Source organism: Amblyraja radiata, chromosome 2, assembly GCF_010909765.2.
Source record: "Amblyraja radiata isolate CabotCenter1 chromosome 2, sAmbRad1.1.pri, whole genome shotgun sequence".
NCBI lineage: Eukaryota > Metazoa > Chordata > Chondrichthyes > Rajiformes > Rajidae > Amblyraja > Amblyraja radiata.
In genome coordinates, this window is record NC_045957.1 from 5,360,177 (window position 1) to 5,379,616 (window position 19,440).

A 19,440-nucleotide genomic window follows, 5' to 3' on the forward strand; every position below is an offset into this window, starting at 1 on the left:
CGTATGTCGTGCACAGCCTAAAGTTGTAGGACAACTTGTTCTATTTGATCTTATTTGATTGTGCACGCCAGGTTGATTGCATTCGTCGAAACAGGGCGGACCACGTGAAGGTTGCAATCTCCCCCCCCCCCTAGTGTGTGTAGGATAGTGTTAATGTACAGGGTGATCGCTGGTCAGCACGGACTCGGTGGGCCGAAGGGCCTGTTTCCGCGATGTATCTCTAAAGTCTATCCGTGTTCTCCAGGGATGTTGCCTGACCCGCTGAGTTACTCCAGGACTTGTCCTGTGTCCTTTTAGGAATCCCAGGTTGCAGCAATGTCTGTGCTAAACATGATGCCAGGGTAAACTAATCTCCTCTGCTGCACATGTCCATACCTTCTATTCCCTATGTCCCAATCCAAAAGCCTCCTAAACACCACTATCGTATCTGCCTCCACTTCCACCCCTGGCAGCGCCTTCTAAAAACTCATTGCCCTCTGTGTAAAAACCTTGCCCTGCTCATTTCCCTTCAATGTTCCCAATCTCACCGTATAGCTGTGTCCCTCTAGTGTTGGGGAACAAGGTGCTCACTCTCTCCCCTATCTCTATGCCTCGCCTCATTTTAGAAACTGTAATCGGGTCTCCCCTCAGTCTCCACAGAAAACATCCACGTTTTTCCAGCCTCTACCTGCAGCTAATATCATCCAGGCAGCATCCTGGTGAACCTCCTCTGCACACTCTCCACATCCTTACTGTGATGGGGCGACCAGAACTACCTACATTCAAGCAGAACTGCACACCATGCTGATGAGATGAATAAACACAACATGGACCAGTGGAGCAAAAACGTTTTGCTTCTATGTTATACTGTCTTTAAGAACCAGAGAGCAGTGCTGAACTACTATCTACCTCTTTGGTGACCCTCGGACTACCCTTTGTATGTTCCCGATGTTGGGGGAGTCCAGAACCAGGGGCCACAGTTTAAGAATAAGGAGTAAGCCATTTAGAACGGAGACGAGGAAGCACTTTTTCACACAGAGAGTGGTGAGTCTGTGGAATTCTCTGCCTCAGAGGGCGGTGGAGGCCGGTTCTCTGGATACTATCAAGAGAGAGCTAGATAGGGCTCTTAACGATAGTGGAGTCAGGGGATATGGGGAGAAGGCAGGAACGGGGTACTGATTGGGGATGATCAGCCATGATCACATTGAATGGCAGTGCTGGCTCGAAGGGCCGAATGGCCTACTCCTGCACCTATTGTCTATTGTCTATTGATTGGACTTTACTGGCTTTACCTTGCACTAAACGTCATTCCCTTGTCATGTATCTGTACACTGTATATGGCTCGATTGTAATCATGTCTTGTCTTTCTTCTGACTGGTTAGCACGGAACGAAAAGCTTTTCACTCTGCCTCGGTACACTTGACAGTAAACTCAACTGAACTAAGAATCAGATGCATATCAACAATACCATTGCAATGTCAAACCATCTGCTAATTCAGAATTTGAAAGACAATTTACAAACAGCGAGAGGGAATTTTCCTGCAAGTAAATTGAGTAAAGGGCCTGTCCCACTTTACGAGGTAATTCACGAATTCTCCCGAGTTATTAATCAATTCTCCCGAATTTTCCCCTTGATTCAAACTCGCAGAATGTTCGTAACGGGTCCGTAGGAGGCCGTAGATATATCGTAGCGGCTCGTTATGTCAGCCGTAGGTACTCGGGGCATCAGGTAAGTTGGGACGTTTTTTCCAGCATGACAAAAAATGTCCACAAGTAAAAAGATAGTCGGGCGGATGCCCCGAGTACCTACGGCTGGTTTACGATATATCTACGGACTCCTACGGACTTGTTACGAACATTCTGCGAGGGGAAAACTCAGGGGAATTCGTGAATTACCTCGTAAAGTGGGATAAGTAAACACTGTTTGAATAAAAACAGTGGCGCAGCGGTAGAGTTTATGCTTCACAGCACCAGAGAACATGGTTCGATCCTGACTACAGGTGCTGTCTGTATGGAGTTTGTACGTTCTCTCCGTGACCGTGTGGGTCCCCTCCAGGCACTCCAGTTTCCTCCCACGACCAACACACGTGTGCTTTTAGTAGGTTAATTGGCTTCTGTAAATTGTCCAGTGTGTAGGATGCAAAACTGATATTGCATAGAACTAGTGAACGGGTGATCGCTGGTTGCCCTGGAAACGGTGGGCCCATGGGACTCGAATCCTCGCTGCATCTCTAAAATACGTACTATCACTAAAATAAATAAACCAAGCATATTTCCTGCTTCCAGCTGTCAGATAAACATATCATTCCAGTAAGAAGATGTTACTATTACCCCTGAGACAAGGGCTACTCTAAATCATATTATAATCAAGTATGGACACAAAAAGCTGGAGTGGGACAGGCAGCATCTCTGGAGAGAAGGAATGGGTGACATTCTGGGTTCGAGACCCTTCTTCAGACCACGTATTCGATTATTATGTTTTATTTTTCACATCATAATTTTGAAATTTGGGAAACCTGAAATATATCTCTAATTGCATGCAAATCAAGTAGAATAAAATGCCCTCATAATGAAATTTCAGTAATTGCAAAATTAGCTGTAAATTAAAACAGCGTGTTTTGTTTTCAGGTCACAATTACCGAGGCAGCATCACCACCATGCCACAATAGCAAAGGAAGAGATTAAATGCACATCTCATAGAGTCATAGAGTGATACAGTGTGGAAACAGGCCCTTCGTTCCAACTTGCCCACACCAGCCAACATGTCCCAGCTACACTGGTCCCACCTGCCTGTGTTTGGTCCATATCCCTCCAAACCTGTCCTATCCATGTACCTGTCTGTTTCTTAAATGTTGGGATAGTCCCAACCTCAACTACCTCATCTGGCAACTTGTTTCATACACCCACCTGTGTGAAAAAGGAATTCCTCAGATTCCTATTAAACTTTTTCCCCTTCACCTTAAACCAATGTCCTCTGGTCCTCGCTTCCCCTACGCTGGGCAAGAGACTCTGTGCATCTACCCGATCAATTCCTCTCATGATTTTATACATCTCTATAAAATCACCCCTCATCCTCCTGCGCTCCATGGAATAGAGTCCCAGCCTACACAACCTCTCCCGACAGCTCACACCCTCTAGTCCTGGCAACATCCTCATAAGTTTCCTCTGTACCCTTTCCAACCTGACAACATCTTTCCTATAACATGGTGCCCAGAACTGAACACAATACTCTAAATGCGGCCTCACCAACGTCTTATACAACTGCAACATGACCTCACAACTTCTGCAGTATGTATAGGAAATAACTGCAGATGCTGGTTTAAATCGAAGGTAGACACAAAACGCTGGAGTAACTCAGCGGGACAAGGTGCTTGTCCCGGTGAGTTACTCCAACGTTTTGTGGCTACCTTTGAGTTACTCCAGCATTTTGTGTCTACCTCCCAACTTCTAAACTTATCTTAGCATTATCCAATGTTTTTTTATTCATCGCAATGATATTGGCTTCACAGGTTGAGCCAGCATTTCATTGCCCATCCATAATTGCCATTGAGTGGGTGGTGGCAAGCTGCCTTCTTGAAGCACTGCAGTCCTAGTGGTGTTGAGGTGCCCACAATGTTGATGGGGGGATTCCAGGATTTTGATGATGATGATGAAAGTAGACAAAAATGCCGGAGAAACTCAGCGGGACTGGCAGCATCTATGGAGCAAAGGAATAGTTGACGTTTCGGGTCGAGACTCTTTTTCAGTCTGAAGAAGGGTCTTGACCCGAAACGTCACCCTTCCTTCTCTCCAGAGATGCTGCCGGTCCCGCTGAGTTACTCCAGCATTTTGTGTTTATCTCCAATCGCCTTGGCCCAGCTCTGGGAGTAGGAGTGGGGGCGGATCCGGATCCGCAACGGCCGTGAGCCCCAGGCCGAGTTCGGCGATCGTTTACCTGCTTCTGCTGCTGTTGGAGGTGAGGCGTTGCGTCACGCCAGGGTCTTGGGTCTGTCCCACTTTGGCCGTCAGTTACGCGACAGGCTGGTGGCGCGCAAAGATTTTGTTCAGGACGAATTCCGCATTCATCCACGCCACTCCACACTCCTCCACTACCCACGCGCTACCCACGCTACCCACACGCTAGTGGGTCGCGTAAATGGCGTGCGAATGACAGACAAGTGGGACAGGCCCTAAGCCTTTGCTGCCCTTGTTCTTCTAGCTGACAGAGGTGATGGGTTTTGGAAGGCGCTGTCTGAGGAGTCATCTTGGTACACAGACGGAACAAAGTGCTGCTGTGGAGTGCATGCATGCGTGTGGATGAGATGCTACCGAGTCTGCTGCCACGTCCTGCATGGTGTCAGGCTTCCTGTACTCATGGAGGCAAGTGGAGAGTGTTCATCATACTGTGTAGGAAGGTTTACATCAAAGATAGACACAAAATGCTGGAGTAACTCAGCGGAACCGGCAGCATCTCTGGATAAAAGGAATGGGTGACGTTTCGGGTCGAGACCCAAGGGTCTCGACCCGAAACATCACCCATTCCTTCTATTCAGAAGAAAGGTTTCGACACGAAACGTCACCCATTCCTTTTATCCTGAGATGCTGCCTGAGTTACTCTAGCATTTTGTGTCCATCTTCAGTGTTCATCATACTGCTGACTTAAGCCTTGTAGATGGCTTAAGTCAGGCTTTGGAGAAGGTGAGTTACTCATTGCAGTAGTTCTAGCCTTGGCCTGCTCTTAGAGTCATAGAGTCATCTTAATCCCTTATTATATACATGTGCACAGTGAATGGCTCGACTATAATCATGTATCGTCTTTCCGCTGACTGGTTAGCACGCGACAAAAGCTCTTCACTGTCCAATTAACTAAACCAAACTCAACTAAACTAAACTGCAGCACAGAAACAGACTGGATAAGGGTCTTGATCTGAAACGTCACCTATCCATATTCTCCAGTGATGCTGCCTGACCTGCTGAGTTACTCCAGCACATTGTGTCCTTTTGTGTATTAACCATCATCTGCAGTTCCCTGTTTCTTCACCAAAACAGGCTTTTCAGCCCAATTTGTGCGTGCAGATCGGATTTTAAAATGGAGACAGTCCCATTTGCCCGTGTTCGTCCTTCTAAACCCTTCCTATCCATGCACCTGGCTAAACGTCTCTTAAACACCAGCACAAAACCTGCCTCTGCAGCCTCTCATCCATCAGCTTGTTTCCTTCATGCATAAGCCACCTGGTAGCCACATTGTGTAAATGGCCGTAGACACAAGCAACTGTAAATGCTGGGTTACAAATAAATGCAGAACTTAATGTTGGAGTAACTCTGCGGGTCGGGCAGCATCTCTGGACAATATGGATAGGTGACGTTCAGACTGATTGTGGTGTGGGGTGGTGGGGAGAGAAAGCTGTAAGGGCAGGACCAAAGATCCTATAGCGGAGCAAGATAGACCACTCCTGCTAAATGCAATGGGCTGACGTGTAGTACGCAATGGAGCGGAACGTGGGCCTTTTTTTCATCCATTTCAGAAACCCGAGCCAACACGACCCGACCCGACCCGACTCGCAGTGTAATCAACGTTGCGGGGGAACAGTTTGTGTTAATAAATTATAATTCTGAAAATGAGGAAGATTTTTAACCAAATAACTTTTATTTTTACGAGGATGTTTCCGTAACCGGCTTCCGTCTCCGCACTAGTATCTTTGCTCCGCTATGGGATCTGTGGTGCGGAGACGGAAGCCGGTTACGGAAATGGGGCCGAAAATTGACCCATGAATCTGCCCATGACCGTACTACGTCTTTTTCGTCGAGTGGGCCATCTTGCTCGCTAGAGGATCTTTGGGCAGGACAAAGCCTGTCAGGTAAAAGGTGGATACAGGTGATTGGGGGGGGGGGGGGAGGGGGTGTTGAATAAGCCGATGAAAGGCCAGAGATGAAAAGACAGGAGGTGTGAGACAAAACGGATTGAAGAGTAGGTGGAAGGGAGGAGGAGATGGAAGACTGAAGAAGGGCCCCGACCCAATATGCCACCTCTACATGGTGTCCAAAGATGCTGCCTGACCCGCGGAGTTACTCTAGTACTTTGTATCTTTTTTTGTGTCTATGGCTATTCCACGTATCACATAGAAAAGTTCAAGGGAGCAGCTGGAGAAACTCTGTGGAGGGAATTGGATGTTTCAGGTCAAGACTCTTCACCTAAACATTCACTCCCCTCAACCACTCACCCACTCAAACCTCAGAGTGGTACCACGTAATGAAGATCATCAAAACTGAGAAATCCAGTTATCACCCCAGATATTATGGCGGCACAGTGTCACAGCGGGCAGCCTCATAGCAGCAGAGACTCGGTTTTGATCCTGACCTCGGATGCTGTCTGTGCGGAGTTTGCATGTACTCTCTTTGGCCATCTGGGTTTCCTCCGGGTGCTCCGGCTTTCTCCCACACCCCAAAGACATGTGGGTTTGCAGGCTAATTGGCCCTCTGTAAATTGCCCCTAGTTTGTATGTAGGAAGTTGAAAAGTGGCATAACATAGAACTAGTGTGAATCGATGGGCGATCGATGGCCGGTGTGGACTTGGTGGGCCGAAGGGCCTGTCTCCATGCTGCATCTCGAAAACTAAACTAAAGCCCAGATATTCAGAGGCATTACTGTCATGGAATCCCCCCCTCCATTAATATCAGGAGGGCTAACATTCACCAGGCTCTGCTGCCGGCAGTGGAGTAGTCGGTAGTTAGAAAATGCTCGACTGCAGGAGACTGAGGTGTACAGTTATACAAAACCATGAGGGGAATACATTTAGTTTTGTGACAGTCAAGGGTTGAGTACAGGGTACATTGAAAAGCCTTGTTTTGCACGCCATCCAAACAGATCAGATATACATCAATGCAACAAGGTCAACTCGAGTATCATAGATAGAGCATTACAGAGTGCACAGTCTTGTTCCCAGTGTAGTGGAATCAAGAGCTGGAGGCTGCATGTTTAAGATGAGAGGGCAAAGATTTAATAGGAACCAAAGGGGCAATTTACGTACACAGAAGGTGGCGGGTTAATGGAACAAGCTGCCAGAGGAAAGAGTTGAGGCAGGTAATATCACAGCAATTTTTAAATATTTGTCCTAGTGTATGGATAGGAAAGGTTTAGAGGGTACACAAAAATGCTGGAGAAACTCTGCGGGTGCAGCAGCATCTATGGAGCGAAGGAAATAGGCAACGTTTCGGGCTGAAACCCTTCTTCAGATGCTGCTGCACCCGCTGAGTTTCTCCAGCATTTTTGTGTACCTTCGATTTTCCAGCATCTGCAGTTCCTTCTTAAACAAAGGTTTAGAGGGTGATGGGCTAAATACAATTTGCGATTGGCCTAATAATGCTCCTGTCACTTATGATGTTAGAAAATGGGATGACCATTGATGGGGCATCTTGGTCTTTACTTTAGAGATATAGCGTGGAAACAGGTCCTTCAGCCCACTCAGCCTGTGCCGACCAGCGATCACCCCATACTATTCTACGAGGGACGATTTACAATTTTACCAAAAATCAATTGACCTGCAAACCTTGTCGCCTTGAGAGTGTGGGAGGAAACCGGAGCACCCGGAGGAAACCCACACAGTCAGAGGGGGAACACACAAACTTCGTACATACAGCACCCGTAGTCAGGATCGAACCCGGGTCTCTGGTGCTGTGAGGCATGTATTCTACTGCTGTGCCACCGTGCCACCCCATGTGGTTGGCATGGATGAGTTGGGCCGAAGGGCCTGTCTCGGTGCTGTATGGCTTTATGACAGCATGGCGGTAACATAAATGGGGAGACATTCTTTCTAGGTTGAGGAGGGGTTTAGCCGGGTGTTAGGGTTTCTCTGGGGTTCGAGGGGGCCTACGCTGAGGACGTACCTGTGAGGGGTGTAGGTAGGGCTCGGGTGAGGCCAGGTTGGTCTGCACCGAGACGCTTTTCTCCAGCAGCACCTGTGGAAAGCCCAGCTTCTCGAAGGTGTTCCTCTTCCAGTGCTTGTTGTCGTGCTGTGCCAGCGCCTCGTCCTCGCTGAAGGCCCTCACCACGGGGCCGGGCATGGGCAGGGGCAGCGCCCCGTCGCTCTCGTAGCCCGACACCTCCTTCTGCGAGTCCCAGCTGCTGCGCTGCTTGATGTGGTGCAGCTGCTGCACCTCCCTGGCCAGCCGGGCCTGCAGCTCCGGGTATCCCCGCGGGCTCTCCCCCTCCGCCGCCTCCGGCTGCGGCCTCTCCTCCTCCTCCTCGGCCGACGCCAGCCGCTCGGAGGCCGGGGCGGGGGGCGGCTCCCCGCAGCTCTCCCCCACCGCCCCGCACACCTCCAGAGTCAGCGAGGGCTTCCTGCTTTTCCTCTTCCTGGTGCTGGGCGAGTGGCCCATGGAGGAGAGCGAGTCGTGCTGGCTGGACCACGACATGGAATCCTCGTGGGCGGGCTGGCCCCCCTGCTGGGCAAACCTGGCCTCGGCCTCCTCCAGCCCGTTGTAGTCGGCCGACCTGGACTCGGCGGAGCGGTGGAAGTCGCGGACCAGCGAGGAGGGGCTGTGCTGCAGGGTGTAGGAGATGGTGGAGCTGGCACCGGGCGAGTAGCGGTGCTTGGTGCTGGTCTTGTACTTGGGACTGGAGCCCGACTGCTCCACGTACACCAGCTGCTTCACCAGCTCCTTGCCGGCCGGGCTGTACTCCAGGCTCATCGACTTGTCCGAGCACTTCTGCTTGGTCAGCACCAGGTGCTGGTAGGGGGAGTTCTGGCCCTGCTTGGGGGAGTGGAGCATGGGGTGGGGCTTGCGGACGGGGGACATCTGCGGCGAGCCCGCAGCCTTGTAGACCACCCCCTCGCAGTGCACCTCCATGGGCGGCTCGTCGTAGATGGGGGCCTGGTACTCCACGGGCGGCTCCTCGTACAGGGGGGGCTCGTAGCCGTAGCGGGGGGACGAGGGCTGCGACTCGAAGGAGTACTTGCGGTGCTGGTAGTGGATGGGTGAGTGGTAGGGCTCGCCCCGGGCCAGCACCGGGGAGCAGCCTCCGATGTGCTCGGCTCTCTTCAGGTACGGGGAGGCCTTGCGCTCGGTGAAGAAGACCTGGGGATCGCTGTCGGAGGCGAAGCTGTGGGCGTGGGGCAGCTGGTGCCCCGAGGGCCGGCGCGGCCTTGTTCCCGGCTGGCTCTCCATGGTGCCGTTGCCCTGGTGCAGCAGGTAGCTGGGCTCCCGGTCCGTCACCTTGATCAACATGCGTTCCTTGGTGCCGCTCATCCAGCGGTGAGGAGACGTCCTGCACAGAGAGGAGACAAGGAGTTAATGCCTTGAGACGCTACATCTTGAAAATATTAGACACGTCTTAGCAGAAAAAACAGAGCATTTTTCGAAGACATGGACACCATTCATTGATTTATTACAAGGATAGTATGGTGCAACACAACTTTGTAGTTAAATCTAAATACGGGTTGGGTGATGGGTGGGGAGGGATACGAGGCAGGTATATCATCACCTTTTGTTTTTCTTGCTGTTTTTGTCATTTTATTTCTCTATGTCTTCCTTATTTCTTTTAGTTCAGGGCCTGTCCCACGAGCATGCGACCTGCATGCGGCAAGCGCGACCTAAAGGGCCGGTCCCACCAGCAAGCGCCTGCATGCGGTAAGCGCGACCTAACGTGGTCGCTCGAGCGGTACGGCATGCGGCAAGCGCGACCAAACCAGAAGCGGGAGCCACACGGAGGTCGAGGGAGTGACACGGCGTCGAGGCGGCTGCGGGCCGGCAGGCCGTTGCCGCGTGGAATTTTTGGACAGTGTCAGTTTTCCGGAGCCCCGCGCGATGTCGGGAACAGCTGCGCACAACTCCATATGGCTCCGGTGATCGAAGTGGGACCGGCCCCGCGAGGCCGTACGGCTCAAGCGACCACGTTAGGTCGCGCTTGCCGCATGCAGGCGCATGCTCGTGGGACAGGCCCTTGAGGTCGAGCTTGCCGCATGCAGACGCATGCTCGTGGGACAGGCCCTTTACTCACTCTTTGTCTACACCACTTTGATAGTCTAGGGGTTCTATCCTTGCACATTACACTTTTTCCTCTCTCTTGCTTTTTCTCTCTTCTTTTCTGTCAACTTTAGCTAAAATCAAAATTGAAGCTGTGCAATAACTGTATTATGTCATATGCCGCTGGTTTTATTTTTGTATTTTTACTTATAATAAAAAAACATTTAAAACGTCACCCATTCCTTCTCTCCAGAGATGCTGCGTGTTCCGCTGAGTTACTCCAGTTTTTTTTGTTCCTATCTTCGGTTCAAACCAGCATCTGCAGTTCCTCCCTACACTGTTCATATGGCATCTTGGTTGGCATGGGCAAGTTGGGCCGAATGGCCTGATTCCATGCTGTACGACTCTGATCGATAATAAAACCACGTTTGGGGTGACACAGTAGGGCAGTGGTCGAGCTGCTGCCTCACAGCGCCGGACACCCGGGTATGATCCTGACCTCAGGCGCTGTCTGTGTGGAGTTTGCACGTTCCCCCCCCCCCCCCCCGTGGGTTTTCTCCGGGTGCTCCAATTTCCTGCCACGTCCCAAAGACATGTGGGGTTGTCGAGTGTGTGGGTCGTGGATGAGAAAGTGGGATAACGCAGAACTCGTGCAAACGGACAATCATAGAAACATAGACAATAGGTGCAGGAGGAGGCCATTCGGCCCTTCGAGCCTGCACCGCCATTCATTGTGATCATGGCTGATCATCCCCAATCAATAATCCGTGCCTGCCTTCTCCCCATATCCCTTGATTCCACTAGCCCCTAGAGCTCTATCTAACTCTCTCTTAAATCCATCCAGTGATTTGGCCTCCACTGCCCTCTGTGGCAGGGAATTCCACAAATTCACAACTCTCTGGGTGAAAAAGTTTTTTCTCACCTCAGTCCTAAATGGCCTCCCCTTTATTCTAAGACTGTGGCCCCTGGTTCTGGACTCGCCCAACATCGGGAACATTTTTCCTGCGTCTAGCTTGTCCAGTCCTTTTATAATTTTATATGTTTCTATAAGATATTCCCCTCATCCTTCTAAACTCCAGTGAATACAAGCCCAGTCTTTTCAATCTTTCCTCATATGACAGTCCCGCCATCCCAGGGATCAAACTTGTGAACCTACGCTGCACTGCCTCAATCACAAGGATGTCCTTGCGATGGTCGTCTTCCTTATTTCTTTTAGTTCAGGGCCTGTCCCACAAGCATGCGACCTGCATGCGGCAAGCGCGACCTAACGTGGCCGCTCGAGCGGTACGGCATGCGGCAAGCGCGACCAAACCAGAAGCGGGAGCCACACGGAGGTCGAGGGAGTGACACGGCGTCGAGGCGTGGACTCGGTGGGCCGAAGGGCCTGTTTCCGTGCTGTATCTCTAAACTAATCTACAGTAGATAAAATGATCAGAACATTGATGGCTAATGAAGCAGTTGTATGTATGTGCCAGTCTGTGAGTTTGATTAAACCATTCTCAATAAGCACCTTGTTTACTTGTATCATGGAAAATATGACTTTAAATGGATTTGCTTTGTTTCAGATTTAGATCCATGTTTCCTTGCTCTTCCTCGTCATTTCATAGAACCCCACAATTATACCGCCATTTCCATCAAGACAAGAGATTTAAATTTAGATTAAAACTTGTTTTTACAAAAAACTATTAATAGAAGCATGGCAGAGAAAGCCACTGCTTTACATGGGGAGAAGGGATTAAAGGTTTATTGTTGAAAAGATAAGTGATGTTAAGAGCCATTCATCTTAAGATATAAGATAAAACATAGAAGAGTATGGGACAAGAACAGGCTCTTCGGCCCACAATGTCTGTGCTGAACATGTCGCCAAGACCTTCACTTGTCTAAATGTGTAGGAAGCAAATGCAGATGATGGTTTATAATGAAGACACATACAAAATGCTCAAGTAACTCAGTGGGACAGACAGCATTTCTGGAGAAAAGGAATAGGTGACGTTTTGGGTCGAAACGTTCAGACAGGGATCTAGGAATACAAGTGCATGGTTCCTTGAAGGTCGAGTCGCAGGTAGATAAGGTGGTCAAAAAGGCTTTTGGCACTTTGGCCTTCATCAGTCAGTATTGAGTATTGAAGTTGGGAGGTCATGTTGCAGTTGTATAAGTCGTTGGTGAGACCGCATTCAGAATATTGTGTTCAGTTCTGGGCACCGTGTTATAGGAAAGATATTGTCAAGCTTGACAGAATTCAGACAAGATTTACGAGGATGTTGCCAGGACTAGAGGGTGTGAGCTATTGGGAGAGGTTGAGTAGGCTGAGTCTCTATTCCATGGAGCGCAGGAGGATGAGGGGTGATCTTATAGAGGTGTATAAAATCATGAGAGGGATAGATTGGGTAGATGCACACTCATGCCCATAGTATGGGGAATCGAGGACCGGAGGACATAGGTTTAAGGTGAAGGGGAAAAGATTTAATAGAAATCCGAGGGGTAACTTTTTCACACAAAGGGTGGTGGGTGTATGGAACAAGCTGCCAGGGGAGGTAGTTGAGGCTGGGACTATCCCATCGTTTAAGAAACAGTTGGACAGGTACATGGATAGGACAGGTTTGGAGGGATATGGACCAAGCGCAGGCAGGTGGGACTAGTGTAGCTGGGACATTGTTGGCCGGTGTGGGCGAGTGGGGCCGAAGGGCCTGTTTGCACACTGTATCTCTAAACTAAACTAAAACAATGAACATGAATGGTCTTTATTGCATTGGCATGTGAGCAAATCTCGGTGGTATCAGCTCCCATGGATTCCTGCATTACAATGATTACATGTTGAATTCGGATGCAAAATTCTTCATGCTACCCTGAGGTTGTTACTGGTGTTGTCAAATGCCTGCTGTTGCAGAGTCAGCGTTACATAAAAACAAGAAGATGGACACAAAGTGCTGGAGTAACTCAGCGGGATGGGCAGCATCTCTGGAGAGAAGGAATGGGTGACGTTTCGGGTCGAGATCTTTCTTAAAACAATGTAATTTAGTCTGGCTGAGGGTTGTTGCTCATGCAGAGATACTGATGGAACTTTCCATCCATTGTGGGAGTAAATGTGTAGGAAAGCTGCAGATGTTGGTTAACACAATAGGTCACAGAGTGCTGGTGTAACAGCGGGTCAGGCAGCATCTCTGGGGAACATGGATAGGTGACGTTTAGGGTGGGGACCCTTCTTCAGACAATCAGTCTTCAGAAGGGTCCCAATGTGAAACGTCACCTATCCATGTTCCCCAAGGGTCTCTGATTGCTTCCCTTTACCTGTAATAATAGACCTCCACTAAAATGGCTGCTGAATACAATACACTTTCTAAAGCTATCTTATCTCCACTTTAGAAGATACACTAGTTCTATGTTATCCCACTTTCTAATCCACTTCCCACTCAATAGGAGCAATTTACAGAGGCCAATGAACCGACAAACCCGCACGTCTTTGGGACGTGGGAGGAAAGCGGAGCACCCGGAGGAGAAATCATACAGTATGGAAATGGACAGTCCCTGCCCACCTTGACAATGCCAACCGTTATGTCTTCCAGCAGTCAGTTTTATTTTATGTGTTCGTTAACAAGTAGGTAGCTGATTATTGCATATGAAGTTAGATATTGTCCTTAGCACAAGTTGGTATAATCAATTTAGATACAACTTTGGATTTGAGCTTGGTTTTCTTGGTTGATCACTTATCAATCAATCAAAGACTTTATTGTCATTCAAAAATACACCAACAATTGCAAGTCTGAACGAAATGTTGTTGCATCTGACTCACCGTGCAACATAAAATAACAAAAGGATAAAATAGACAAAAAGATAAAACAGATAAAAAGATAAAATAGGTAATAGTGGTGGCACATTATATGGAATTCAAGAGTCTGATGGCTCGGGGGAAGAAGCTGTTGCAAAACCTGGCCGTTCTGCTCCTTGTACTGCGATACCTTTTGCCAACTCCACATCGATGTCATTAATGTGTACTGGTGTGTGACTGTGCCGGTTTCTCCTGAAGTCAACGATGACCTCCTTTGTTTTGTCAAAGAAGGTCTTCTGAAGAAGGGTCTCGACCCGAAACGTCACCCATTCCTTCTACCCAGAGATGCTGCCTGTCCCGCTGAGTTCCTCCAGCATGTTGTGTCTACCTTCGGTGTAAACCAGCGTCTGCAGTTCTTTCCTACATACTTTGTGTTTTAATTGTAATCAATCATTGAATCAGACAGCATGGAAATGGACAGTCCCTGCCCTCGTTGACAATGCCAACCCTGATGCCAATCTACTGATTTCCAATCCCTGGGCATTCGACCTGTGTCCCTCTACTCTTTTCCTATCCAAGTACCTGTCCGGATGTTGAAGCGTTGCCCTTGTACCTGACTCTACCTCTTCCTCCGGCAGCTCGTTCCAGATAACCCCCACCCTTTGTATGAAAAATGTGCCCCTCGGATCTTTCTCGCCCCTCACCGTAAACCCGTCCTCCAGCTCTTTACACCCCTGCCCCCAGTGGGAAGGTTTCTGACTATCAATCCTATCCATGTCCCTCATCATTTTATAAATCTCTGGAAGATCGCCTCTCAGCCTCCAACGTTATAGTTAGAATATTCTCATCTAATCTAATTTCTTCACTACAGCCTATTTGTGTGTGCACCCACCATGCAAGAACAGCCCATCACCTGCATAAGTGGGGAATGACAGACAGCCCTGCTTGTGACTGCGGACATCCAGACTAGTCCATCCTACACATCATGAATGACTGCCCACTGAGGCTTTTCCCTGGGGGCATCAAAGCCATCCACCCAGTAACTGATGCCGTCCTGGCCTGGATGTCTACCCTTGACCTACAACCTTAGGCTGTGCGCACCTTGCGCGGGAAGAAGACTACAGCCTTCTATTCCGGGCAACATCCTGGTAGAGATGGGCACAAAGTGCTGGAGTAACTCAGGCAGAATCTGTCTGATCTTGAAGAAGGGTCCCGACCCGAAACGTCACCCATCATTTTTCCCCTGATCCGCTGAGTTACGTTGTGTCTATCTTTGGTATAAACCAGCCTCCGCAGTTCTTTGTTTCAATAAAACTCATCTTTACTCTCAAGCCTTTCTTCACGTCCTCTGAGGGAGGGATATATGCAGGGGCGGAAAACCCGGGGGGGCCAGAGGGGACACGTCCCCCCCATGTTTTGAGAGGTGGGGGACATCCCCCCAAGTTTTTGTGATCCCGATTTTAAAATCGCCGTTTTTAGCGCAAGATTGAGCCTCCGAAGCCTCGCGCGTGTGTGTGAGTGTGCGCATGCGCGCGTGGCCGCCAAAAAATGGTGTCCCCCGTACCCTCCATGTTTTGATAGTGAGTTCCGTTCTTGGCTATATGTATGTATTTATGTATGTACTTAATCTATGAACCACTGTTGTGTAACGTTAGTACCTCCACCAATGTAAAGCACTTTGGCCAACGAGAGTTGTTTTTTAAATGTGCTATAGAAATAAAAGTGACTTGACTTGACTTGAATATCCTGGTAAATCACTTCTGCTCTCTCCCTCTCTGCAGTTGCCACGTCCTTCCTGGTTTTGGAAACTACACAATGCTCCAAGCGCGGTCTAAGTAATGTTTTTTTACAACTGCAACAAGACTTATTGCACAATGGCCCGGCCTATACCGACACCCCCCCCCCCCACCCAAATGCCTGTTATACTGCCATCTGTCATTGACTATAGCTCTGCATTCAATACGGTCATCCCCACCAAGCTCACCACCAAACTCCACCAGCTCGGCCTCAGCTCACCGATATGCGCTTGGATCCTGAACTTTCTCACGGAGCGACCGCAGGCAGTGAGACTGGGCCCGCACCTGTCCTCCACCATCACCCTGAGCACCGGCACACCACAGGGTTGTGTACTAAGCCCCATGCTCAACTCCCTCTTCACTCACGACTGTGTCCCTGCATTCGACACCAACACCATCGTGAAGTTTGCAGACGACACAACAGTGATTGGGCAGATCACCAACGGTGATGAAACAAACTACAGAGCGGAGGTGCAGAACCTGGCGGACTGGTGCGCCAATAACAACTTGGCACTAAACACCTCCAAGACCAAGGAGCTGATTATTGACTTCAGGAGGTCCCATTCTGGAGAATACGCCCCAATCTCCATTTACGGGGAAAGTGTGGAGAGAGTGTCCAGCTTTAAGTTTCTGGGCACTCACATTTCAGAAGACCTCACATGGTCCACAAACACCGCCGCGCTGGTCAAGAAGGCACAGCAACGACTGTTCTTCCTGAGGACATTAAAAAAGACTGGTCTGCCCCAACAGCTGCTGACAACGTTCTACCGCTGCACCACAGAGAGCATACTAACGTATGGCATCTCTGTGTGGTATCTCAGCTGCACGGAGGCGGAGAGGAGAGCTCTTCAGCGCGTCGTCAACAGAGCGCAGCGGATCATCGGGACAGAGCTACCAGCCTTGGAGGGCATCTACCACATGCGGTGCCTCAGGAAGGCCCTCAGCATCCAGAAGGACTCATCACACCCCTGCCACGGTCTGTTTCAACTACTTCCCTCCGGCAGACGTTACAAGGCCTTCTACGCCCGAACCTCTAGACTCAGGAACAGTTTTATCCCAAGAGCTATAGCGGCTCTGAACCGGCCCTAATGAGTGCCGCCCCACCCACCCCTTTGGACAGTCTCCCTCAGATGGTCACGTCAATCAATTCAGCTTGTTTATTTATGTATTGTATTTATTTACCTTTCTTGTACATCAGTGGAGCTGCATACTAAATCGCGTTGCACTGACGTGCAATGACAATAAAAGATATATTATTATTATTATTATTATTATTATTATCCCAACAGGAACCAAGCACTAATCCCAGCAGCACACCGCAGGTCACAGGCCTCCAATCTGAACTAGTTTCCACTACCACCCTCTGACTCCTTCCACTAAAGGGATTTTGTATCCACTTGGCTAGCTTGCCTTGGATCCCATGTGACCTAACCCTCCAGACCAGCCTAGCTTGCGGTACCTTGTCAAAGAGCTTGCTACGTCCATGCAGGCAACGCCAACCACATTGCCCCTCTTGGTCACCTCTTCACAAAAAAACAATTGGTGAGACACGATATCCCACACACAAAGCCATGCTGACCATCCCTAATCAATCCTTGCCTTTCCAAATGCCTGTAGGGTTTGACTAGTAAGAAGAGACTGGATCGGCCTGGGACTGTTTTCCCTGGAGCGTAGGAGGTTTAGGGGTGACTTGATAGCGGTCACAGTGTCAAATTGGAAATGGCGCAGAGAAGATTTACGAGGATGTTGCCAGGGCCTGAGCTATAGGGAGAGGTTGAACAGGCTAGGACTCTGTTCCTTGGAGCGCAGGAGGATGAGGGGTGATCTCATAGAGGTGTACAAAATTAAGAGAGGAATAGATCGGGTAGAAGCACAGAGTCTCTTGCCCAGAGTAGGGGAATCGAGAACTATACCATGTGCGTTTTCATTTTCATGAGAGGCATGGGTAAGATGAATGGCTATCTTTCTCCTGGGCTGCGGGAGCCTAAAACTAGAGGGCATTAATTTAAGGTAAGAGAGGAAAGATTTAAAGTGGACCTGAGGGCAACTCTCTCATACAGAGGGCGGCGGCTACGTGGAACAAGCTGCCAGAACTAATAGTTGAGGCAGAAAAATTACAATAGTTACAAGACATTTAGACAGTTGTAATGTGACATCCCGACTCTTGCACAATGACAACATTTAAAATACATTTTGACGGGTATATGGATAGGAATGGTTTAGCTAAACATGGAGCAAAGACGAGCAAAATGGACAAGGTCAGGTAGGCTGCTTGGATGGTATGGAGGAGTTGGGCTGAAGGGCCTGTCCCCGTCTTGTATAACTCTATGACTCCATATTTTTGATTGACACATCTTCTGGTTGAACTCGCTGCATAATCTGCAATGTGATCTGTTTGCTATTCCCTGTGAATTCATGAGGTCGTAATACAGATCCCACATAGCCTTCCTTTGGTCTGGTTTTCATCCTGATGTTGACGAACTGTGTCAATGGTGCTCCCTTTCCCAGTACTGCTCAGGAGGCTGGATGTTCAGTGTCTTCAGCATATGACTTTGCCTTCCAGAGTCTACCTTTATCGCCTGCATCACAGTTAGTCCCCCTCATTACTTCTTGGGGCTTTCTGGCTGAACCCCACTGCCTCACTCTGGAATTTCCTTAACCTGGCTGCGTATCTTATAGCCCTGTCCCACGGTACGAGTTCATTGAGATGTCTGAAAGGCGCCCATTAAATAAAATTTATTATTATTATTATTATTATTATTATTCCAAGAGCTCTCCCGAGTTTAAAAAAAATCAAACTCGTGGTAAGCACGGAGAATGAATGTAGCGGGTACGTCGGAGCTCGGGGACGTCTCTTAGCGGCTCATAACGCTAACGGCAGTTACTCGGGAAGACTCGCTAACGGCAGGTAAGCACGGGAAGACTCATGAAGATTTTTCAACACGTTGAAAAATGTCCACGAGAGCCCCGAGTACCGACGAGTGGCCATTACCGTAAATCTCCGAGTTCAAATCAGGGCAAACTCGGGGAGATCTCTTGGAATGAACTCGCACAGTGGGACAGGGCCATAAGGCTGGTGAGGAAATCATAAGACGGCTCACCTGGTACCTGCCTCAGGCTTTGAAACACACTCCAGCGATTCTGATGATTTGATTTTAGTTCGAGATGCGTGCTGAATTTTTTGGGGGAAGATCTTATCAGGACTTTTATCCTCCAACTCATTCATTTGGCAGCTGCAGAAAAAATCCAGTCCTATACTTATACTTTATCTCTCCCACCCACGATAGGATAGACTTGATTTGGTCCTCATCACTCCTGCCTTTCAGAAGTCTGTTTATCAGTTTATCTTTCTGTTTACGTTTACCAACACAGCAGGGTCCTGACATTTTTACAGAGTTGAAGTTTTGGTGTTGACTGAGAAGACCGCTGCCGCTATTTTACGTCTTGTTCCTATATCTTTAATTAACTTTAATGCCTAAACCTGGCTCTCATTATGTTTATTTTTAGACTGCAGGCCACATGAAAGATACGTCAAGTAACTCCGAAACAGGATAACAGTACATCGCGATGGATGCAAGGAATAAGTACGATTACCAAATGTGCCTTTTAGAAAATAGCCTCTTATTCATGCTTGCAAATATAAGAGTTGGATGGGATAGAGGAATAGATGAAAAGAAGCAAAGAGCAAACTGCCGAGACTGTGGATGTAGCCCAGTCCATCATACAGGCCAGACTCCCCTCCATTGACTCCTTCTGCACCACGCTGCCTCGGGAAAGCAGCCAATGTAGTCAAAAACTTATCCCACCCCGGTCATTCCTTCTTCTCCCTGCTTCTGTCCAGCAGAAGTTATAGAAGCTTGAATCCAGACTCAGGAACAGCTTCTTCCCCTCTGTTATCAAGCTTCTGAACAGTCCTTTCATAAGCCAGGATACTCTGTGTGTGCACATGCTATCTTT

At 48.9% G+C, this 19,440-nt stretch overlaps 1 protein-coding gene across 4 annotated transcripts in view; it reads right to left on the reverse strand.

Moving 5' to 3' along the window:
* The window catches only part of arhgap39 (Rho GTPase activating protein 39), a 429,053-nt gene that overhangs the window by 128,909 nt on the left and 280,704 nt on the right, over positions 1-19,440 (reverse strand). For all 4 annotated transcript variants that reach the window (XM_033041004.1, XM_033040978.1, XM_033040996.1 and 1 more), the window contains one exon: positions 7,843-9,223. In XM_033041004.1, coding sequence (XP_032896895.1) covers positions 7,843-9,223 — 1,381 coding nt within the window. The remainder of the gene's footprint in view (positions 1-7,842; positions 9,224-19,440) is intronic.